The 21,495-nt window shown below is 40.6% G+C and overlaps 1 protein-coding gene across 1 annotated transcript in view; it reads right to left on the bottom strand.

The window, feature by feature from the left end:
* The window catches only part of macrod2 (mono-ADP ribosylhydrolase 2), a 390,893-nt gene that overhangs the window by 34,979 nt on the left and 334,419 nt on the right, over positions 1-21,495 (bottom strand). Inside the window, exon 9 of the mRNA XM_083898062.1 lies at positions 2,504-2,582. Within this exon, the coding sequence (XP_083754188.1) occupies positions 2,504-2,582 (79 nt within the window). The remainder of the gene's footprint in view (positions 1-2,503; positions 2,583-21,495) is intronic.

Genomic DNA, 21,495 nt, shown 5'->3' with positions numbered 1-21,495 from the left:
CTCTATCTATCTATCTATCTATCTATCTATCTATCTATCTATCTATCAGTCAGGCTGGATAAAACACGCCAATGCACCCGCTTTCTGTGCGTCTAGTCCACAATCACAGCAACAGTAATTATGTTACCTTAAAAATCCTTCCTTGGGGAATAAAGTGTGGAAAAAGCTTTGAACATGCACACGAGGTGAGGGACTGGAAATCACGTGGAAGAGCTTGGTGTAAAAACAAACCTGAGTCCAGACAATGACCCAAAGTGGTAAGGTCACACTTATTTAGCCAATTAGTCTGTAATGGAATTGATAACTTCTGTAGCACACACACAGACACAAAACAGTGATAATGGTGGCCCTTACTCTGGAGGTGAAAGGGTAGGTGACAGAAGAGACAGTGCGATGACGTAAAACACCTGGGCTGGCATCATGCCTTGTGCCTTGGTCACCTACTGGAACGACCCCACGATTAATCAAAAACAGACCTCTGGCATCCTCATTAGCAACTCTTTGTCATGAGGTAAACAATGTTGTACTTTTCTCTTTTTACAAGGCACATTTAAAAACTTTTCCTTTCACACACACACACACATGCCTGCAGTGTTCCCCCCTGCTGCAAATCCTGGAGAGATGTAGGACATTTATCCAGTGACAGCACTTGGCAATGGCGAGAGTGATAACTGAAGAACAACAGGTCTAGATTCTCATCTTAGAGCACTAATATGATGAGACGGGTGCTGGCTGCATGAGGCCAGGCAATATAATTAAGGTCTCCCCACAGAATGTAATCTTTCAGGGAAGAGCCTGGGCGGGGAGCAGGACAGATGACAGGAGCGCAGGGGAAACAAAACATGCTCCATCTGGGAGCAGCGAGATGAGGGCTGGAGAGCCAGTATTCCATTGGGGAAGTGGGGAGGGAAAAGTGAGGTAAATGGAGGTAATGCTAGGTTGCTGCAGCCAGACAGCCTCTTTCAGCTACAGCTATTCAATGCAATCCTCAATGGAGCCCTGATCAGAGCTGGCGGCAGCTCCTGGCCCCCGAAAAAAGATGATGGCATGAGAGGGAAGGGAGTTAAAAGAGAGAGTGGGAGGTTGAAGATAATAGATGTTTGTTTATTTTGCATGCAGAATGGAGGAGCAGTAACCAAGATAGGTGGTTGCTATGCAGGCCTGAATTTTTTTTTAGTAATTTAGAATTGTTTAGTAAGAAAGTCACTGCTGAGGGCCATTATTACAGTCAATCAAATCTGGCATTTAAGTCTCATCAGAATATCAGTAATTATGCAAAATATCAGCTTGCTGGTTCACTGACAAGAAGTCTGCTGCAATCCTATTAATGCAATCCACAGAGAGCCTGATACTTGTTTTACCAACTGTCATCATAAATTCTCTCTGTTAATCTCCCAAATGGTTCTGAGAGTGCACTGAATTTTCTCTATGTTTGAAGGTGTCACCGTAACCTGACAGGTGCTCACACTGCTGCAATCGGAAATAAGAGAACTACTGCTGCGTATCTTTGGATATACACTGTCGCAAAACAGCCGACAGTATCTCGATGCAGAGTCAATTAAGTATATGGTGACGTTTTACAATACACAAACTCCATAAAGACAGTAAATAGTAACAGAGGTGTGATGATTCAGTATTAAAGGGGTTATATTTAACCCTATTTCTCCAAGATAAACTAGTTCACTGGTGTCCTAATGAACATGTCTGTGACATGCTTTGGTCAAAATAGCATAAGGTTGAAGCACAATAGCAGTTCAACCACCCTGCCAAAACAGCCCTGTTCAGAACGCTCTGTTTAGTAGTATCTCTTTAGGTCCACCTTAAAATAAAAAGAAACTTAAGGGGGGACAGGAAATGACATCAGCCACAGAGGCTACTTGGAGCTAACAGCAGTTAGCATTTGGAAAAGTGATCATTTGCAGGCTCTAGCAGGCACATTGCCGTCATATAACATGTATCCACTGGACAGATAAATCATCTGAGGCTGGAAGTTTGTGTAGAACTCTGTGCTGCACTGTGGAGCCAAGAATAGAACTTTTCGCAGACTTTGCGGACTTCCAGTTTTTGGATACCGTTGCCCTCGCCAGCACTCACGCATGTTTTACGGACAAAGCTCTGTGAGACAACAATTCCAGAAAAGTCTCATTGCCACAAAGCGTTACAGTTCAGTTCAGCTCAACCATGGAGCGGTTTGGAATGGTGCACCCTGATCTGTTTATGACAAAGCTTTGTTTTTTGTTTCAGAGAAGGCAGGAGGCTGCAAGGAATTCACACCTCCGTTTTTCCCCTACTGTCGCACATATGTGAAGATTCTCTCCAGACCACTTAACAGACTGTGCTTGGTACCCAACCAGAAGGGTGCCAAAAAGTGGGACGGTAGGGATTGGTTATTTTGGTAGCCTTCTCAACAGTTGACAGTGGAAATGCAAATACTATGTACTGTAAGGTACTGAACTGAACTGGACGGCTTGGTGGAAAGGGGGGGCTTGAATAATGCACGTACCTTGAAAAATGGCAGACATTTTCTTCTTGTAGATGTTAAAGTCGGTCTCGAGAAAGACACAGAAAATAACCCGTGTGATCTGAAAGGGAGAAGAGAAGAAAGAGGCAATTAGTGCAAGCTCAGAGCAAAAGGCCTCTGTGGCAAACTGGACAACAGAGACATTAACAGGACACATTTTGACTCAACGGCAGTAATCTGCATCAGCAGCATACATTTATAGCCATTTAGATATGCAAAAGTATCCAATTAGATGTAAGGCATCCCAGTCAAGACCACTAGTGAGACAGCCTTTAGAGAATATTACAGCACATTACATCATAATAGGCATTATTAAATGGATGCTTTGGTTAGAGCAGAGGTATATTATGCATCATATGCCTCGATGTCACATTACGTGCAATTACATGGAAGTTAAACTTTAAAGATGAGCAGAGTAAATCCATATTTAATATATATATACAGTACAGTAGTTAACATTTAACAACAGCAATATGTTATCTGTTGACATGATATACTGTATGACATGAGATACAGTATATCAGTACATAGGGATGATCTATATACTTGTCTGTCATAGTACATATTTCCACAGAAAATACCCACAGCCCATGAAATAAGATGCCGAACATTATTCTTCACACATTAACGGAAATTGTTATGGTTCTCAGAAAAAGACAGTGATTGTTTTGTGCGTCACAGCTCTCATTTGACATTTTCAGCACTGACACTGGGACAGTGACACATAAGTGCCACATAAGTAAACATGTTTTAACAATGCTCAGCAACTACTGAAGATGTAAAAAAAGAAAAAGAAAAGTGAAGCTTCTGGAATAACCCCCAAGGAGCTGAGTGCCAGATATGCCACGGGAAACTGGCAAATCACAAATCCCTTACATACTAAACTGGATACTGTAATGATTTGGCCCAAGAAGACGATGAAGCTGGACGGCATTATAGTTCCTGTGGTTTTAAAGGACTCATATTATTCCGTATTTCTCCAAGTTAAACTAGTTCCCCGGTGTCCTCATGAATGTGTCTGTGTCAAAATACTATAAGAATGAAGCACCACAGCAGTTCAATCACCCTGCCCTGTTCAGAACGCTCTGTTTAGAAGTATCTCTTAAAAAAATAAAATACATAAATAAATAAATTAGTAAATATAGTAAAATTACATTTAAGGGACAGGAAATTACATCAGCCACCGAAGCTACTGGGAGCTAACAGCAGTTAGCATTTGGAAAAAAAAAAAATTTGCAGGCTCGAGCAGGCACATTGCCGACAGATAAATCCTGTGAGGCTGGAAGTTTGTGTAGGACTCTGTGCTGCACGGTGGAGCCAAGAATAGAACTTTTTCTGGATTTCTGGTTTCCAGATACGTTTGCCCTCGCCAGCACTCTTGCGTGTGTTTACGTTCCAGTAATTCAGCGCATTGTCGTCCCAGTGAGCTCGGAAGTTGCGCGTTTTATCTCCTGTACTTAGACTGAGGAGGACCACAAAAACATGAGTGAGTCATCTTTTTTCACACTTTGCCGACTGCTAGGACCTCCAGAGTCCCAAATATAAGGATTTAAATGATTAAAAAGTTGATTTTGCATAATATGGGACCTTTAAGATACCCAGGTATAGGGTAAGGAAAACGACATGTAAATGATGTGTAAACATGTCACCGATAATCGATGACCAAACAACGCCCTAACGAAAGCATTCATGAACGTTCGCTTTCCATACCACAGTAACGTGTTTTTGAAGAGAGTCACACAGTGAGCTGTTGAAAGGTTACAGAGAAAGAGGTCACCTCTTTCACGTCTACTCTTCTATCATGGAGTCTTAGATGTGCAGACATCAATCACAGTCACAGGGATGCATTACACACCGCGGCAGCAGATAATCGCTTGACTGAATAATGGCAATTTTACACAACAGCCATAATGGCAGCTACCTGCCCACCACCCTTCTTCATGCAAGATAGTGATGTTATAGGCGGTTAAAAGGAGCTCAGTAGCTTTAGCCCCATTTGTGACCCTCCCAAACACAAAGATCTGATTCAAAGAGGCCCCCTTCTGGTGCTCATACCGACATATCTATGAATAGTTTATGATCCATGCTTTGGAGTAAATGTTAGGAGCTGCAACCAGGACGGTAACATTTTATTTTTTTCGCTGGATGTCTTAGGGGGGCTTTGTTCATAAAATGTAGACTCACTCTCTCTAACCCCTCAATCCTGACAAAAAAAAAAATGAAAAAAAGCTTTAAGTCTCCTTTGAAGTCATGGGCGAGCTGACAAACAGTGTGAAAAAGTGATAATACGCCAAGATACTGTATGTCACTGGGTGCTGGAAGGCCACAGGACAGCAGCTCCCCAGGAATTTCCATTACTCTTTTATGGAGCTCGACTCTAAATGTGACTACCCACTGTGAAACAGGATGAATCGTGAATTCTTGAAGTACACTGAAACACATAGTGTCCACGTGTACACGTATTCCTCTGAGGTGAACTGCTTTTTCTTATCCTTCATGGCACAACCAGACCAAAGGAGACATATTACTTTGAGTTAAATTGCACTTTGTGGTTAAAGTAAACCAAACTTAGTATCTATGTCCTGTAGACTCCTTTTTTTGGACTTCCTCTCTGTCACTCACACTTTGTCTAGTTTATGTTACAGCATCTCCACAATCTGCAGGCAGCATGAGAAAAAATCCTTTTGTCTGCAGATAAGAAACACACCGTATGAGCTTTGACAGATATCTGCCAGACCGGGATACCAACATGAAACCAGAAAAACCAGCGTAGAACACTGTTTGAATCCAAACAAACACTGGTGACCATGGCTTCATTCGTCCTCTAATGGTTATCAAATACAACGGAGAAGGTGATCTGAAATTCCACTGCACTTAAAACAGTTTGATCTTTCAAAGTTAACCAGAGACAGTTTGTGAATAGTTGAAGAGCAATTCCTAAAACCAAACTACAATTATGGGACTAGGTGCGAGTATTTAATTTTCATTTTGCAAAATTAGCCATGCAAAACATTGTATGTGTTGAATTATATTTAAAGGTATTAATAAGGAACCCAGTAAAACAAACAATTCATAACACACTCTACTGGTCAATCAGGTAAAGTGAGCTGAAAGTAAATGAAGTGTTCACAGCAGAGCAGAAAATGTTTCTTACTCGTTTAGATTTTTGATTTTGGAGAGAAGACCAAGTAAATTGAGTCTGAAGCTGTGAGGTGTGTGTGTGTGTGTGTGTGTGCGTGCGCGTGTGTTGAGTGTGCACCCTGCAGCCACCAAGGTTGAACAAGTTAATGGAAGACTAATTAGAAAGCTGGGATCACTGCATGCTAGCCTGCCTAGTCATTATTCATCCCTGATTGGAGGGCCTTTGCCAAAGGGTGAGGACAATATGATTGGGTCCCATAGCTTCATGGTAAGGGTGGTTGTCTCTGCAGAAACGTGTCCTGCACAATAAGATGTAAGGCAAAGTAGCTGACTTGACCTGTCACTCTTTGATCTGTTTTTTTAGTGAGTTTTCCAACTTGGGGAAAAGCTAAGAGTTTATCGCAGACTCCAAGGTTTCTCAAGGTTTCTCAAAACACAACAACAAAAACAAGCAACACAGTGTATTCAAAAGTACAAGTTCAGTAAATTATGTAAAGTAAATCATGGGGATATTTAAAAAAAAAATAAATAAAATGATATCCAAGTTATTATTTTATCCTCGAGTGCAGAGAGCGAGTTGAATCTCTCTCTTCTTCAGAACTGAGGTCACAGCTATTTTTTTATTTGTCAACACTGAAACTGTGTTGTGCAAAATTTAATGATACAGGTTAAAGATCCTATTTAATTTCATTTTATTTAAATCCTAAGCAGAACATTGCTCACTGCCTGATTAATTCAAAAACCAACGAGCTCTTAGTTGTGACTGAGTTTTGACCATACGATAAGATGAGACTAATTAACGTGATAATGTCATCTCGGTAACTTATTTGCAACAGACAGAGGAACAAGATTGTGGGAGTGGATAGCTGTGTCAGTTTGTAGTAAATGCATGAGCCACAGTATTAATTAATTTAAAGCGTTAACAATAGGAAAGTGACATTTAATCACATCTCTTGTTTCACGAAATACTGCAAGTGAAGCTGTGCGTACGTGTGGCTCATCATTCTAGTGCAAGCCTCACCAGGTGCCTCCGACTCCTACTAGCTGACTAACAGATGAGCTGTCATGGCTGGCCACCCATGCCCATAATTACATTGGGGGCACTGCCAGCAGAACCTGACGTGCAAGCACGATGCACGCACTTTTCACACCCGCATTTCCTTCTTGATTCTGTCACAAACAATAATAGGGACGGGTCGCCCCTAACATGTCTGCTCCAGCTGGAGCCTGAACCCATGGGAGATCTGTGTCTGAGTGTCCTGCGCTGCCTCGTTACCGAGCCACTGGCTGATGCCGAGTCCTGAGCAGTTGCATCCAGATGGACAACAGCTCGAGGACACACACACACAATAGTAACACTGGATGAAGTGATTCATTCGTTTATTAGCATTCTATGTCATCGTGAGTAAAAACTAGTATGTGCTGGATGGAAGGTTTCCTGGAAGGTCACTGAAGGATCACAGTGACCGGACAATATAATGAACTGTATATCACAGGCTCACCAAAAGCAGAGTGGGTTTGTTTTGCTCAGGATGTACTCGTCTCTGACATGACATACAGTGTATGACTGTATTTTTCTGCAAAACTTTTGGCATTGTCACTTTATTACTAGTGTTTGACCGTATACATTTTGGAAAAATCCATAAAATAACAGTATTTTTCTGCAGAACATTTAGCATCATCACTTTATTAATTGTGTTTGGTCGTAATAATTTAGGAAAAATCAGTAAAATAACGGTATTTTTCTGCAGAACTTTTAGCATTGTCACTTTATTTAAAGTGTGTGATCATAATAATTTTGGAAAAATCCTTAAAATAATGGTATTTTGCTGCAGGCACTTAATGACAATTTCTGTAAAAGTAATGCTTTTGTACTTTATTTGAATAAGGATATTTTATTTTAATAGTACATTTTTTGTTTGGCAGTAATTTACTTTTATTTTTTTTACATTTTTTTTTTGGACAATAATAATGAACTGCATATCACACACTCAGTGGGTTTGTTTTGCTCAGGATTTACTCATCTCTGACATGACATACAGTGTATGACATGTAAGTGCTGTGTGGGATTATACACTGATAGTACATTTCATTGTTCCAGACAGATTGAATAATTCCAGCAAACTATTCCTGAGCCAGAAATATCTCACCATAAAAACACAGGCTTCTAGCTACATCATCAAAGCCATAATCAGCCAGTGTCTGTCTCCTTTGTTGTCAGCGGCGCACAAATGGATAGAGGGTTCACTTTGAGGCAGGTGGACCATATCCAGGCCTTATTACCGATGTAATTACACACACCTGCGTCCCCCTCACCACTGGAACAAGGAGGCTTCAGCTGGGAAATGCAGCAAAAAAACCTCAGCTTGGTTATCCATAGTGAGACAGGCATAAACAGACATAAATCATTTTTCATCCTACAGCACGACGACTCCATCCGCCTTCTGCAACTTAAAATGTGCTCATCAGTCTGACTTTTACTGGTGTCCACTCTCTTTACCAGAGGTAGAGATTATGGTGCTGACAGCGGCAGCGAGGCTCTGGCAGCGCCTACACGGGTGAAGCGGTGAGCGGCGCCTCCGTTTGACTTTGATTGACCCTGTCTGCCAAGGGAGCTGTAGCTCCACCTGCAGCAAGCTGGTGAATTATCATTTCAAAGAAGTGCCCAGAAAAGGTTATTCCTTTGAAAGAAACGCCTCCATCCATACATCAAAGCAGAAGCCTGACACTGGGCTTTGAGAAAGCATGGTTACCACTAAAGCCAGGAGGGAAACGCTGAGCTAAAACTCTCACTTTTCAAAGCCGGCCCGTCATTAGAGGCTCACTGTAATGTATCATGGTAAAAAGTCAGCTAAATAGTGCAAGAAAGATTACAGATTTTATGAAATGTACAAGTCAGTGCGCTCAGTTGGACTTTTGGACTCAGTTGAAGAGAAGTGATAACTTTCTGTTGAACTACCTGGTTATTTGATCAGTGTAAAACATCACCATGCTGAATATGAAAACATGATGATAAGAAAATGCTGTCTTGGTAGATTTGAGTAAAAAAAAAATACATTTAGATAGCATATCAGCAATTTATATGTTAATTCAACAAATGCTGCCTTGCATTAGAGCAGAATAAATACAGTAGTTCTTACTGTATTATTCAGGAACAACACATTGGAGACAAAAACAACAGAACAACCTGCCTGAGGCATCTTGCATTTCAGCCCTCATTTTCAAAAAATTGTTCTCTTGGGCTGAAAGACGCAGTATTTGACTTCCTGTTGCTGCCAGCCTGCACCGCCAGCAGCGGAAGAACTGCTGGTTTTCTTTTATGACAGACACAATTTTTAGCATAAAAAACTGAAGTGTATCCCTTGTATTTTGAATGGTTTTGATATTTGGCCTTTCTGAACTGAAAGGCAGACGGCTTTGTGGACAAAATTCTCCAGTACATTCTGCCAAAAAAGAAACACTCCCAGTGGCTGAACATTCCTTGGGTGTTTTTTCACAAGACAAATGCAGCAAATACTGACGATGGCCGACTGTAAATGTTTAGTAGTGCATAACCAATAGTGCATCACAGAAAAAGCACTTGTAAGCTCCTTAGAGAAGCTCTAAGACAAAGGTCAGTGCCATTAGCGCCTCCAGAGATTTCAGTGTCACAATGCTACAGCATATTTTTTTTTTATTTGGCATGTCACCAATGACGCAAAAGACTTCTTGACAAATTTGTCAATTAATATGGATGGTCCAATAATTATAATGATTGAATACTTGTCTTGAGTACATTGGGAATGGTGTGAAGGAGAAGGATTGGGCCATTTTCTAATCATAAAGATGAGAGGCAGTGCAGCTGCGGACAAGGTCAGAGGGGAATGATGGAGGAAGGACTAATATAGGGGCTGTATCTATGATCCATGGCTGCATTGGTAATGATCCGACCTCTGGCCTCTGGTCTATAACCACCTCTGCTGATGAGACAAAGTATGTGTGTGGATGTGTGTGTCCATGTGTAGAGGGATAATGGGATAACTACAGCGCTTTCCTTTTTCTTATCTTCGTTTTTTTTTTTTTTTTTTTAGTATGTTAAAACAGTGATGAACGCTGACCTTAATTAACTCATCTTTCAACAGCTCGGTTAATAGATGTCTTTGGAAAGTCAACAGATTCATGTACAAATTTGCAGAAAAAAATGGTATGGTATACTTCTTAGTTTTTAATCAAATACATTCTGCATTCAAACTACATGAAAATGGCATAACAGAACTTGTCTTCCAGTTGGAATAGTTTGTCAATAGCCTTTACTATTTTTCACGAACATTATTATGTTTTAACCCTCTAAGAGGATGAACATATTGAATGTATTTCAAGCCCCAATAAAGCCTTAGTTTGGATGTTCTGAAAGACAGGAATGTTTTCACCCAGTGCTCTGGGTGTACACATGTAGTGTATACTCAGGCAATATAGAAAGGCAATATACCCTGCCTCAAAACAATTTCACAGGAACCAAACTACTTAACTGTACTGTGTATCATAAAACAAAAACATCAAGCCAGAAAAGCTATAGAACTTCGCTTTAATGTTTCTGAGTGCTAGAACATTACACTCTGCACCAGTGTGAGTGAATCCCTCCTGTTGAAAACCTTAAAAGCAATGACTGGCCTCTGACACCTTGGCTGTACTTCCAATTCCCATATTGACCGACAATAAGCAGTGTTACGTATATGTCAAACCGAAGGATTGATGCTTCGTATAGATGTGTCAGGCTCTGTGTTTGCTCATCTGCTCTCCAGATTCATGCCAGGGTTTTAATGCTCGCTTGTCAAATCCTGTAATATTTTCATTTTTCCTTTTTTTCCATTCAGTCAGGACCTACTCAGTTTATGGGAGGAGGAGGTCAAATATGTTATGCAGCCAGTTTACAGACTTCCTCTAAACTAAAACTGTTATGATCAGTTCACGTTGATGAAGTGACAACGCGGCGTGAGTATTTGTCAGATAGAAACTGTGTTCATGCAGCACCTGCATGTTCACTCTGCCTGTGCCTGACTCGCATTGGCTGTGTTTTCCCAGGAAGCAAACATGTGGCTACACCCAGCCAAATCCTCTCCAGTTTGAGTAGTACACAAAAGCTGCCAGGTGACCCTCATGGCTAAATTGCCTAAACTGCACACAAGCCTCAATCTGGCTACATGTATGAAAAGACCACAGGAGCAAAAAGAAAAACAGCACCGGTGACCTGGCAGTTTATCGGACAAACATGCTCACATTTCAAACGGATGTGCTATAGCCGTGAGCAGTCAAGCTGTGTCCTTATCCTGTGTGTTCTTATGAACAGTGATCTCCAGTCCTACATCACAGGCAGCACTTGAAAATGTAAATGCAAATGAGTGAGAAAGTGTGTGGGCTGTGGTTTCTCTTGCAACAAAGAAATGCTAATAATTTTGTCACTTGTCTACGGTCTTACCTGCATATGGTGTTTTTTTTTTTTTTTTCCTGCGGAACTTAATGCCATAAGGTCAGGAGGAACACTCATTACAAAGTGCTCTGCTTTTTATTCTCGCTAAAGCTATTATCCATTAGCTGCTTATATAACAGAGCCATACAACACAATGTTCAGGCAGAAATATACGTTTTTTCTTTTTGTTGCTGCTCATCCACTGTCTGCCTCACTAGTAAAGAAAAGGTCCATTAAAATCCTTTTTTTTTTTTGCCATACAGAGACACATTCCCATTATGATAATAAAATAATTCCCTTATGCTATAAATAGTTACAGGAGATTTTAAGTATACCCATCTTAAAGGGTCTTAAAGAAACAGTCCGAAAATGAAAAGATAAAAACCAATGGAAATGTGTTACAGCACGAAAGGTGAGCCTTTTCACATTAAAATGTCACAATAGCCACTGAGGGGTTATGTTAGATTTACACACTGCTGAATCAGGCACAGGATGAGTGTAATGGCAGGAAATAAAAAACAGAAAAACTGATCCTGTGAGTGATACCATATGGCTGTGTGGGCGACATCAAACAGGGAAGCGGGCCTCCGAGCAGAGGTGCTGTTTGACATAATTTAAAAAGTGGAATGAAGATCTGGTCTGGACTTTGTCAGATGTACAGAGCAGATTTACAGTCTCTGCTGCATGTGAAATGTATAGAGTGTCGAGGCCGTTTATTTACCCTGGCAGAACACAGCAGAAGGCAAAAAATGTGTTTTAAAACAGTCGGTGGATTAAGATTACCCAAGAAGTCAGGAATAATTGTTTGGCATTATGGGCTGCGTAAAATAAAGACAACATATTTGTTGGAAACTAAATGAGGTTTAAAGGCACTCTTAGTTTTGAGTTTGAGAATCTGAGTAGATTAACACAGATGTTGTAAGTGGAATATTACTCTCAGAGAAAAAACAGAATCTTTAAAAGCAACAATAACAATGTCTGGCTTTGGTTTCCTCAGCGTTGAGCTAACTTGGCAGCAGCAGAATGACAGTAGGTGCCTGGAGGTGTTTGCTCAGGAGATGGAAAGCTGATTAGATATTTTCTACAAGGACTCGTTAGATTTATTGCAGATTAATCAACAAACGGAGAATTTTCGTAAATGAGTGTCACCAACGAAAAAAGTTTTTTTATGACACGCAGCTGTGTAAGACTAGACGAATTCCCAGCTATCGACTGTTATATTATCTTGACACAACTGTTACATTTACAGCTGCCTTAACACGAATCTCATATTTAATATCTGTATTTCATTTATTGTAAATGTGAAATAACATTTACTGGTACACACTCTGAAATTTAATACATATTTCCCTTAATGCACCACTGATTGCTGGAGGCTGATTCCTTCTCCTAATATTTATTTCTTATGTTGTGTTTTATTCTTCCCTTTCAGCGTGTTTCTGCATGAGCTTTCATTGCTCCCTGCACTACCTGGCTCCTGGCTTATTTACATGTGAAAACTAAATTGTGTTTACTTAGGTGCTGGTGAATGTTATTATGAGGTTCTAGTCAATGGAACCACATGGCAGCCTCGACACAAACCTTTATCTCATTCGTGGCTTTGCCGTCTCTTGGCTCGATCCGGATATAATCTGATTACCTATTTTGTTGTTGATGCTCGGTGCATCAGGGAAGATCATTTACATAACCTTTGCAGTGGGAGACAAACCACTTCTAATTAATGCAGCCAAGCTCATTTTCTATTTATCTAAAAAGAATTAAAAAAAAAACTCATATAGCTTTCGGTTCAAAAGAAATAATGAAAGCAAAAACATTACGCTGTACTGAAATTCAATATTAAGATAAATAAAAAAAGAGGTATGTTGAAATTCTCAGCAAAGAAATCCAAAAAGCAGCCTTTGTCTCCATATACAAATCAAATATTAAAGCGAGGAAGAAGAGCGAGAGGTAATTCTCCCAGTCTCCTTGATTGATGATTTTCCTGCGAACGAGTGTAATACATCTATATTAGTATCCGTGTGCTTATGCTGTGCAGCGCCTAAGGGTAGAGTTAGATGCTGCTAAGCCACAGTGAAATCCACTCAAAAACAAGCAGGAATATAAGGGCTTTTCAGGTCATTCACACTAGAAACACAACTCAGTCAGACTCGTCAAGGAGTTCAGTGTGTTGTGTTACTAAAATAGGCAGCAATGTGCTTTCCAATCTCCAATAACAAAAACACCAACGACAAAAAAAACTTCCAAAAGACCCACTGAGTAACAGTACAATTGTTAAAATTGGTCATGGTTTGTGGAAGAAAGCTCTGCACTTAACTCACATAATTAGCAGATCAAAGAGCAGTACTGTGTTAAAGTCGTAAAGCACCATTAGATTTGTTGTTTCAGCAATGCTATAATCACCATACAGTGTAATTATTTCTCAATGCTTTATTGAACCACATCCAAAAAATATGGGAAACATGGATGCAGCTCTAAAGTAACCATTGCTAGAAAAAACAAACTGCTTTTAGAGGTTAAAGTGTTATTTTTTTTTAGTGTGACAGTGTCACAAACCTGGGTTTCTTAAAAGTCCCATATAATATCCTATTTCTCCAAATTAACCTAGTTCCCTGGTGTCCTAATGAACATGACATCAGCCACAGAGGCTACTGGGAGCTAACAACAGTTAGCATTTGGAAAAGTGATCATTTGTAGGCTCTAGCAGGCACATTGCTGTCATATAACATGTATCCACTGGACAGATAAATCCTCTGAGGGTGGAAGTTTGTGTGGGACTCTGTGCTGCACTGTGGAGCAGAATAGACATTTTTGCGGACTTCTGGTTTTCGGATACCGTTGCCCTTGCCAGCACTCAAGCGTATTATACGGACAAAGTGGAGCTCCGTGAGACAATTCCAGGAATTTAGCGTCTTGTGACGTCCCAGTGAGCGTGGAAGTCAACATCGTGTGTTTCTCCTGTACTTAGACTGAGGAGGACCACGAAAACATGAGTGAGTCATCTTTTTTCACACTTGGGTAACTTGTAGGGCTGGTAGAGTCCCAAATATAAGTATTAAAATGATTTTAAAAAGTTGATTTTGCAGTGGAATCCTGGTTGATGTTACTGCTAAAAACCTGTATCTCCTACTCTTTCATGTTGAAAAATATCTGCTGTAAAAAAGGTTTATTATGCCAGGTTTGAAGACAATCTATTGAATATGAGCAGAGTGTTTTTACTAAAATCAAATGTTCTGAGACGGAATATGATTCAGGCAACAAACACACGGTGCTGTGGTCTGTGCCCTGCATGATGGACAATTATAACCACAGCTACGGATGATCGTGTTTCCCCAACCTCCAAACTCTCCTTCAGGTCTGTACAACTACTGTATCCAAACAAAGCCTCCAATCAATACAGTGTCTGTTTCGGTCTAACTGTCACTTGGAAAATCAATGACCTTCCCATTTCTAGCACTGTTTTCCAGTCCGTGTCTTGTAAGCTTCCCTAAACCTGAATGAAACCAAAGCAAAGCGACTAACCTCACAGTCTTATACCCAAGTGACTAGCCACAAAAGGTTGTTAATGCGACAACCGTGTAACACAGGGCGCAGAGTGCTGCTGTAATTAATAATGCTAATCCGACATCATTTTATATGTGCTCTAAGAAAAAGACCGACAAGGATAAATAGGTGAAGAAAACACACTGTAGAAAGGGTATGATGAATGAGCAGACTCACTAAGTGACTAATATCAGGGGATAACAGAGAGTATTTCCCCCCTGTTGTTAATACTTTAATAAACAAGGACATTCTCTCTTTTCAAAATAATATATCCAGTCTAGGTACTAATTAATGTTCCTGATAAATACGGACCGTTAAAGATGTGTCAAGGGACTAATTAGATCAGTGGAAGAAGAGTCGCTAAGCATGCAGTAATATCACATGGGACTGTCGAGTAAAGAGGGAGAGCACCCACTCCGTCATGTGGTGGAGACCCAGCTGGCTCAGTCTTAAGGAAATCCTCCAACCAAGGGCTAATATAAAACCTTCAGATCCATAACAACCAGTGGAGGAAAAAAACCAGATACACAATAATGTGATGTGATTCATCTTTACATGGCAAATGGCAACTGAAAACAGCAGCAGAGCTGTGAAGAAAAGCAGGGACAGAGCCTTTGAGGGAGTGAAGTAAAACAGTGCGTTGGTGTGTTGGGACGCACCAGTCCCCCGGTAAGCCTGTCTTAACCACACCTCTAACCAGGTCCAGGTGGACACCTTCTCTCTCTCTCTTCAATGCCAGATTCCTCACAAGTGGGTCAACTGAGATGAAAATAAGCTCTCAAGGAGATACACGGGATAATGCAGTCAAGAAAAAAAAAAAATTGTCATATTTGTTACAAAGCACTGCCAAATAAAATAAAGTCAATCTTAGCCAACTCCACGAAGCCATCTATGCAAGATGAGAGGAAAAGGGGAAAGAATAAAACCCCCATTGACCCTGTAACCTCTGGAAGCGCACTCCTGTATTATCATTCTCCATGCATGTGCTTTGACCTTTTCAAATCCCTCTTTAAAGGTTGCATGTTCCTGAGTCTGTGGGCTGCACAGGCTCCACAGGAACAGTCAGCTGAGCGAACACACCTCGCCACTCCGCAGAGTGACCTACAAAGCTATTGTACAAAAAGAACTGTATTATTTTTTTTTATTATTATTATTGTTATTTCTTTCCACACTGCTGTGTTCTACCTGCTGCACCAGGACACACAACACTTCCTCAAGCTCACGTCCTCCTCCACTCAGCACTTTGAAAAGCTTTTTAGGAATGATTGGTTAGAGGGGAAACTCTGAGAAGAAAGCCTTATTCCTTGGCTGCTTTGAGAGGTGAAAATGGTATTCAGGAGCCTATTAAAGTTTAATCAGTCCCTGATATGTCTGCGCTCCGCCATTCTGAAACACAGGGCTGAACCAAAAAAGGCCAAACCAGACACTGCTTACAATAGAACTATGATGTCCTTTCTTCTTCTCCTCCTCCTTTTTTGGATGTTAAATTATTGGTATTATTTTTCTTATAAACATAAATGCACATTTCTGTCTTAAACTCATACATGCATGTGACTAACACCTTCAACTAAGACTCAGAATCTATATCAATACATGATCTAGTAAAAACAAAATCCCCTTACACGAGAGGTGCTTCTAAAAACCTGCATTAAAGAAATACTGACAGTGTGCTGACAGCAAGATTATTACTCGAGCCAGAACTAAGGCTGGGGATAAAGGGCTAACCTGAGGGTCTGAACTAAGAGCAGCTTCCACTTTTTTTTTTTTTTTTTTTATAATCGGTTTATACGTATGAAGCTGTCAGGATGTCAGGTGGTGAGGGGATCCAAAGGCTGTAAAACAGCAGCAACAATAATCATTTTACAAAACTGAATAGACTGTACATACATGTTAATAGCACCTCTAAAGTCAGCACACTGCCAGCTATTCTGGTGTGCTGTGAACAAATAAAGTTAATATTAATTCTGGTTTTGGTGAGGCAGGGAATCAGGGTCCATGTTCCGTGTACCATCCTTTTAAATGAGTAGCACTTTTATATAAGTAAACAAAACATTTACAATAGAAAAACAATCAGCTTCCAAGCAACTGCTGACAATAGCAGAGGTCACATCATAACAGACAGTTCTGATTTGGCATCAAAACAAACCAATTAGCTGGAAAGACTGTGAAGCCAAGAGAAAGGAAGCCCAAGGCAAATAGATCCACAAGTTCCCTATAACTCTATCTATTAATCTAATTACGATATTTACCGGAAACCATGCTAACGAGACACCGAGGACACATTTGTATTCTCAACCCTGTCTCATTTTATCCGTGTGTATTGGGAAAATTGAATTATTTCCAAAAATGCATCTTAAGTCTGATATGCTTTCTTTCCTGGAATGGTATTGTTTTGCTCGCTGCATCTCATCTCTTTATCTCCACTCCAATCTTCTTGTAAATTCTACCAAGACGGGAACACAAAGCAATTTCGTTTTAATGATTAAAAATAGGTTTCTAGAGAGGTCTCTTAAGTAGGTTAAATAAACAGTGGAACTCTGATGGGCATAAAATGACTGCAGCACAGCTCTTCATCTGATATTTATAGCTCAGAGCAACGGCGGTGTGCTGTGATGTGTTTCTCTCCACAGGGATGTGACTGTGGTTCTGTTGTGACATACAGGGTATCAGTGTCCTACCGTCTTTACGACCTAAACATACAAAGGTGCGTGTTGACAATAGTGCACACACAGCAGTAACACGCTGCCCCGTGTGCTGTGACTAAATCTTTAATTCATGCACTGTGTTTGTGCCAGTTCCTTGCCAGGATTTGGCTAATGGTTGCCTGTCTACCATGGGGGAGGAAGAATACAGGGGGGGGTGCAGAGAGGTGTTGATATGGAAGGTTTGTTGGGGTTAGCTGCATTTAAAAATTAAAGCAGATGGCACTATGTGAGAGTCTCAAAAAGACCACACTCCCTGCTTTGTGTTGAAGGCGGGTCGGCAGGGTCAACAAACAACTTTGCGATTGCAGCCAATGCTGTGCATACAGGAAGGGAGTGGGTGACTCTTTAATCACCCAGACATATTGAAAAAAAGCAGCTGAGAAAAGATCACATAGGCGCACAAGGGGGAATACAGACCCAGAGGTATAACTCTCCTGGTCTCACCTATACTCAGATAAGTCTCTGAGCCTGACAGCACTTTCATTTTTCCCGCCACTTGATTATTGCATTTAATTCAGCTTTAATAGGTTTCTGTGGAAAACATATCTTTTGTTTTTTCGCTGTATAGGTTTTGGACTTAAGATTCAAAATGACACGTTGAAATCTAGCTTTCATAATGAGAGTTTGCTACAAAATGAAACTGAGCTTTCAACCATCAAAAAAATGATTTAGTGTCTCAGTAATATCTAGAACTAGAAACACACTCTTGCGTCTTCCTGTTTCTCCGCCCTGCAGAGATTTCAGAATCTTCGTTTCGCTTAAATTATTCACTTTGAGGAAATAAAAACAGCTACGGTATACAAAACAGACAAATACTCGGCTGAGGTAGCATTTGTGAAACCCAAAAGACATTGATAAAAGTGGCCTCAGTTGGGGGCTCCATTTGTAATCGGGACACTGAGGGGAACAACAAACTTGTCTTCTGTATAATTTAAAAATGTAAAGCAGTATATGATCGTCACTACCGAGAATGATAACAGAAATTTACATTGTTTTTTACTTATTGAAATTCGTCATTTCTCCATGTATGCTAGAATTGGCAGAGTTAAAGGGGTAATATACCTATTTCTCCAAGTTAACCTAGTTTCCTGGTGTCCTAATGAACATGTCTGTGACATACTTTGGTCAAAATACCATAAGGATGAAGCACGACAGCAGTTCAATCACCCTGCCAAAACAGCCCTGTACAGAACGCCTTGTTTAGTAGTATCTCTTTAGGTCCACCTCAAAAAAAGTAAAACGAAACTTAAGGGACAGGAAATGACATCAGCCACAGAGGCATATTGTTGTCATAACATGTATCCACTGGACAGATACATCCTCTGAGGCTGGAAGTTTGTGTAGGACTCTGTGCTGCACTGTGGAGCCAAGAATAGAGCTTTTCGCAGACTTCTGTTTTTTCGGATACTGTTGCCCTTGCCAGCACTCTTGCGTGTTTTATGGACAAAGCAACAACATTTCCAGGAATGTAGCACATTGCGACGTCCCAGTGAGCTCGGAAGTCCACAAAAACATGAGTGAGTCATCTTTTTTCACACTTTGCCGACTGATAGGACCCCCAGAGTCTCAAATATAAGGACTTAAATGATTAAAAAGTTGATTTTGCATAATATGACCCCTTTAAGTCATCTGTGGCAACTGCATGAATATGAATTAACAAAGCCACATTAGGATATACTATAATATAGTATAAAGCAGGCACATCGATCAGTCTGAGCACTCCCCAATTAAATTTGACGTTCTCTATGAAGCAGCTTTAAGCAGTCAGTGGTGTGTGTTTATGAATATGTATTTCTTTTACAGTGTCAATTAACCATTGGATAAATATCCATGATACGCTTTTCATGAGCATAAGTGTAGTCAAACTAATTCTAATTAGGTGGTTTATATGAGAGGCTCAGCTTAAGAGCAAAGAGCTGTGGAGGTCCCAACGGCACAAGCCAACGAGCTCTTATGTGAGATTGTGTGCTTTATTTTGCGTGAATAATAAATCTTCTCGCATGTTTTACACTTCAGAGTTGTGTGCAGCCATTTCACTTGCAAGAATTCCAGACCAAAAAATAAATAAATAGACATCTGTAAGGCATTTACAAAGTTGATGGTTGATGTGCTTTGGACAATGTCATTAAAAGATCCCAGGTTATACCGTGTATTATAAAAAAAAGAAGAATGCGCCGCTATGCAGGTGTCAGGAGACATTTGATGGACTCCCTTGGGCTTCGTGGGACGGAAAAGAGGATTTCATTAGAAGACGAGGAAACGCATATGGAAACATCTCCACTGAAAACTACCGGAAAGCTTCCAGATTAGGGCTCATCTTCCATCGATGTGACAGACAGATGAGTACTTAGCAGACAATTATAATCCATTAAATGCTAATAAAAGCAACGTCGTGATTTTTCAGCCTGATGTGAGCCAGGTGGATGCTGATGTTTCCTCTGATTGGCTGTCTGCGGATGCAAGCTTGAAATCTTACCCACAAGTCCGCTAATAACCTTAGACTTGAGAGGGTCAGAAGTCAGACTTGGCATCACATCAATCACATGTCCAGTTTGACTACTACATGGGAGCTGAATTAATCTGGTATACGCTTCTGCCTCATGGATGTAACACAAAGTTTTTATTGCTCTGTTGAGGAAAAAACAACTCCCATGTGCCTGCTTCAAGCGACTCGCTGCAGTAGACATGACATCAAAACTGCTGTTTGATGTTTCTCTGCAATATGGGGGGGGGGGGGGATACTACTCGGCCCATCCTAATGAAAAATCAAACTCAAATGGTCATCTGAATGTGCGTACATATGCACTACTGCAGGCAAACTCAAGGTGTCACTGCTTAGATTTGAACGGACTCAAGTACATCAGGGAGATAATTAGCTTTCAAACCAAAAACTCAGTAGCATTTATCCAGTCACTGAAACATCTGTGTGACAGCCATCCCTCCAGCATCCTGCCTAGCCTAGCAACTGAGGTCAAAAGGTTAATTGGTATCCATGACAGCTTAATCACATGTGGTGGCGATGCCTGACGAATACAGCGGCGTGTTGTTTTGTAATAGGAAGTTTTTTTTTTGTACAGTTGAACTGAGCAACATTCTCTCTGTGTATAATTCAAATGAGTGTTTAGTAGACAATTTTAGATCAAAGAAGTTTGATTTTAAACAGCGTGTGGCTCTGAAGCATTTCAGCACAGGCATGTTGAGTTTGCACTGGGGGGAAAAAAAACTACAAAACACTTCCACTACCATGAATAATGCTGAAAGGTAAACAGAAATGAGACATCTTATCACCTTTTTCCACGAAGCCAGGTAGGAAAAGGCTGTAATGAGTCAAATGGTTCAAGATGGATTCAGAACGTGCCATGCAAGTTAGCTTTATTATCAGTTTCCTTCTATGGCTTTATAAATCTATCACAAAGGTTATACCCTTATCTCTACTGTTTGGACATACAAGTGAGCCCAAAGGAAGAAGATATGTATTCTCTTGTAAGCAGTGAATAATAAGTTGGACTCTGAAGCCAATGGGTTTGCAGGAGGAGCACAAAGACCCATATTTGGAGACAAATCAATACTGATGATAACATGAGCTTGATGCAGTGCATCGGCCAGGACCAGGCTCTGTGACTTGTCACATTCAGACATAAAGCAGTGAATCCACCAGTTAAAGGGCTGATCCTGGGTCTGTCTGTTCTCGGCCTGTAACTTAAATGTCTAAGCTATGTTTTGCATTTCTCTGAGAAATGGCCCTGAGTGTGGCCCTTAGAAGTGGATTTTGGGGGGAACCTGATGTAAATATGTGCAGCTGGCGGCTCATGTGGTTGTATTCATTCTGTGGTTGTATTCATTCTGTTCAGCTTGCACGGTAAAGTGTAGATTTCTGAGAAAATAACCTTCTCTGTCATGTTCTTTTAAATTAAGTTTGAAAGTTAACCTCTCGGAAAGTGCATTCGCCATCTGAAAACGCATTTCCACAAGTGCTCTCTGTATGAACTCTCGTAAGTGCTCTTCGACAAAATGAAGTGACTGAAATGGCTCAGGGTGTGCAAACCCGTGATAATTACGACATGTATGTGGATTTGAAGTGTAGCAGTTAGTCCCATGTGATGGGTCACACTGAACCTGACAATCTTCAGTACTTGCAGAGT

Source organism: Microchirus variegatus (assembly GCF_963457635.1).
Source record: "Microchirus variegatus genome assembly, chromosome: 11".
Lineage (NCBI taxonomy): Eukaryota > Metazoa > Chordata > Actinopteri > Pleuronectiformes > Soleidae > Microchirus > Microchirus variegatus.
Note: the sequence above shows the minus strand (reverse complement) of the source record. Positions and strands in the feature narration are given on the sequence as shown.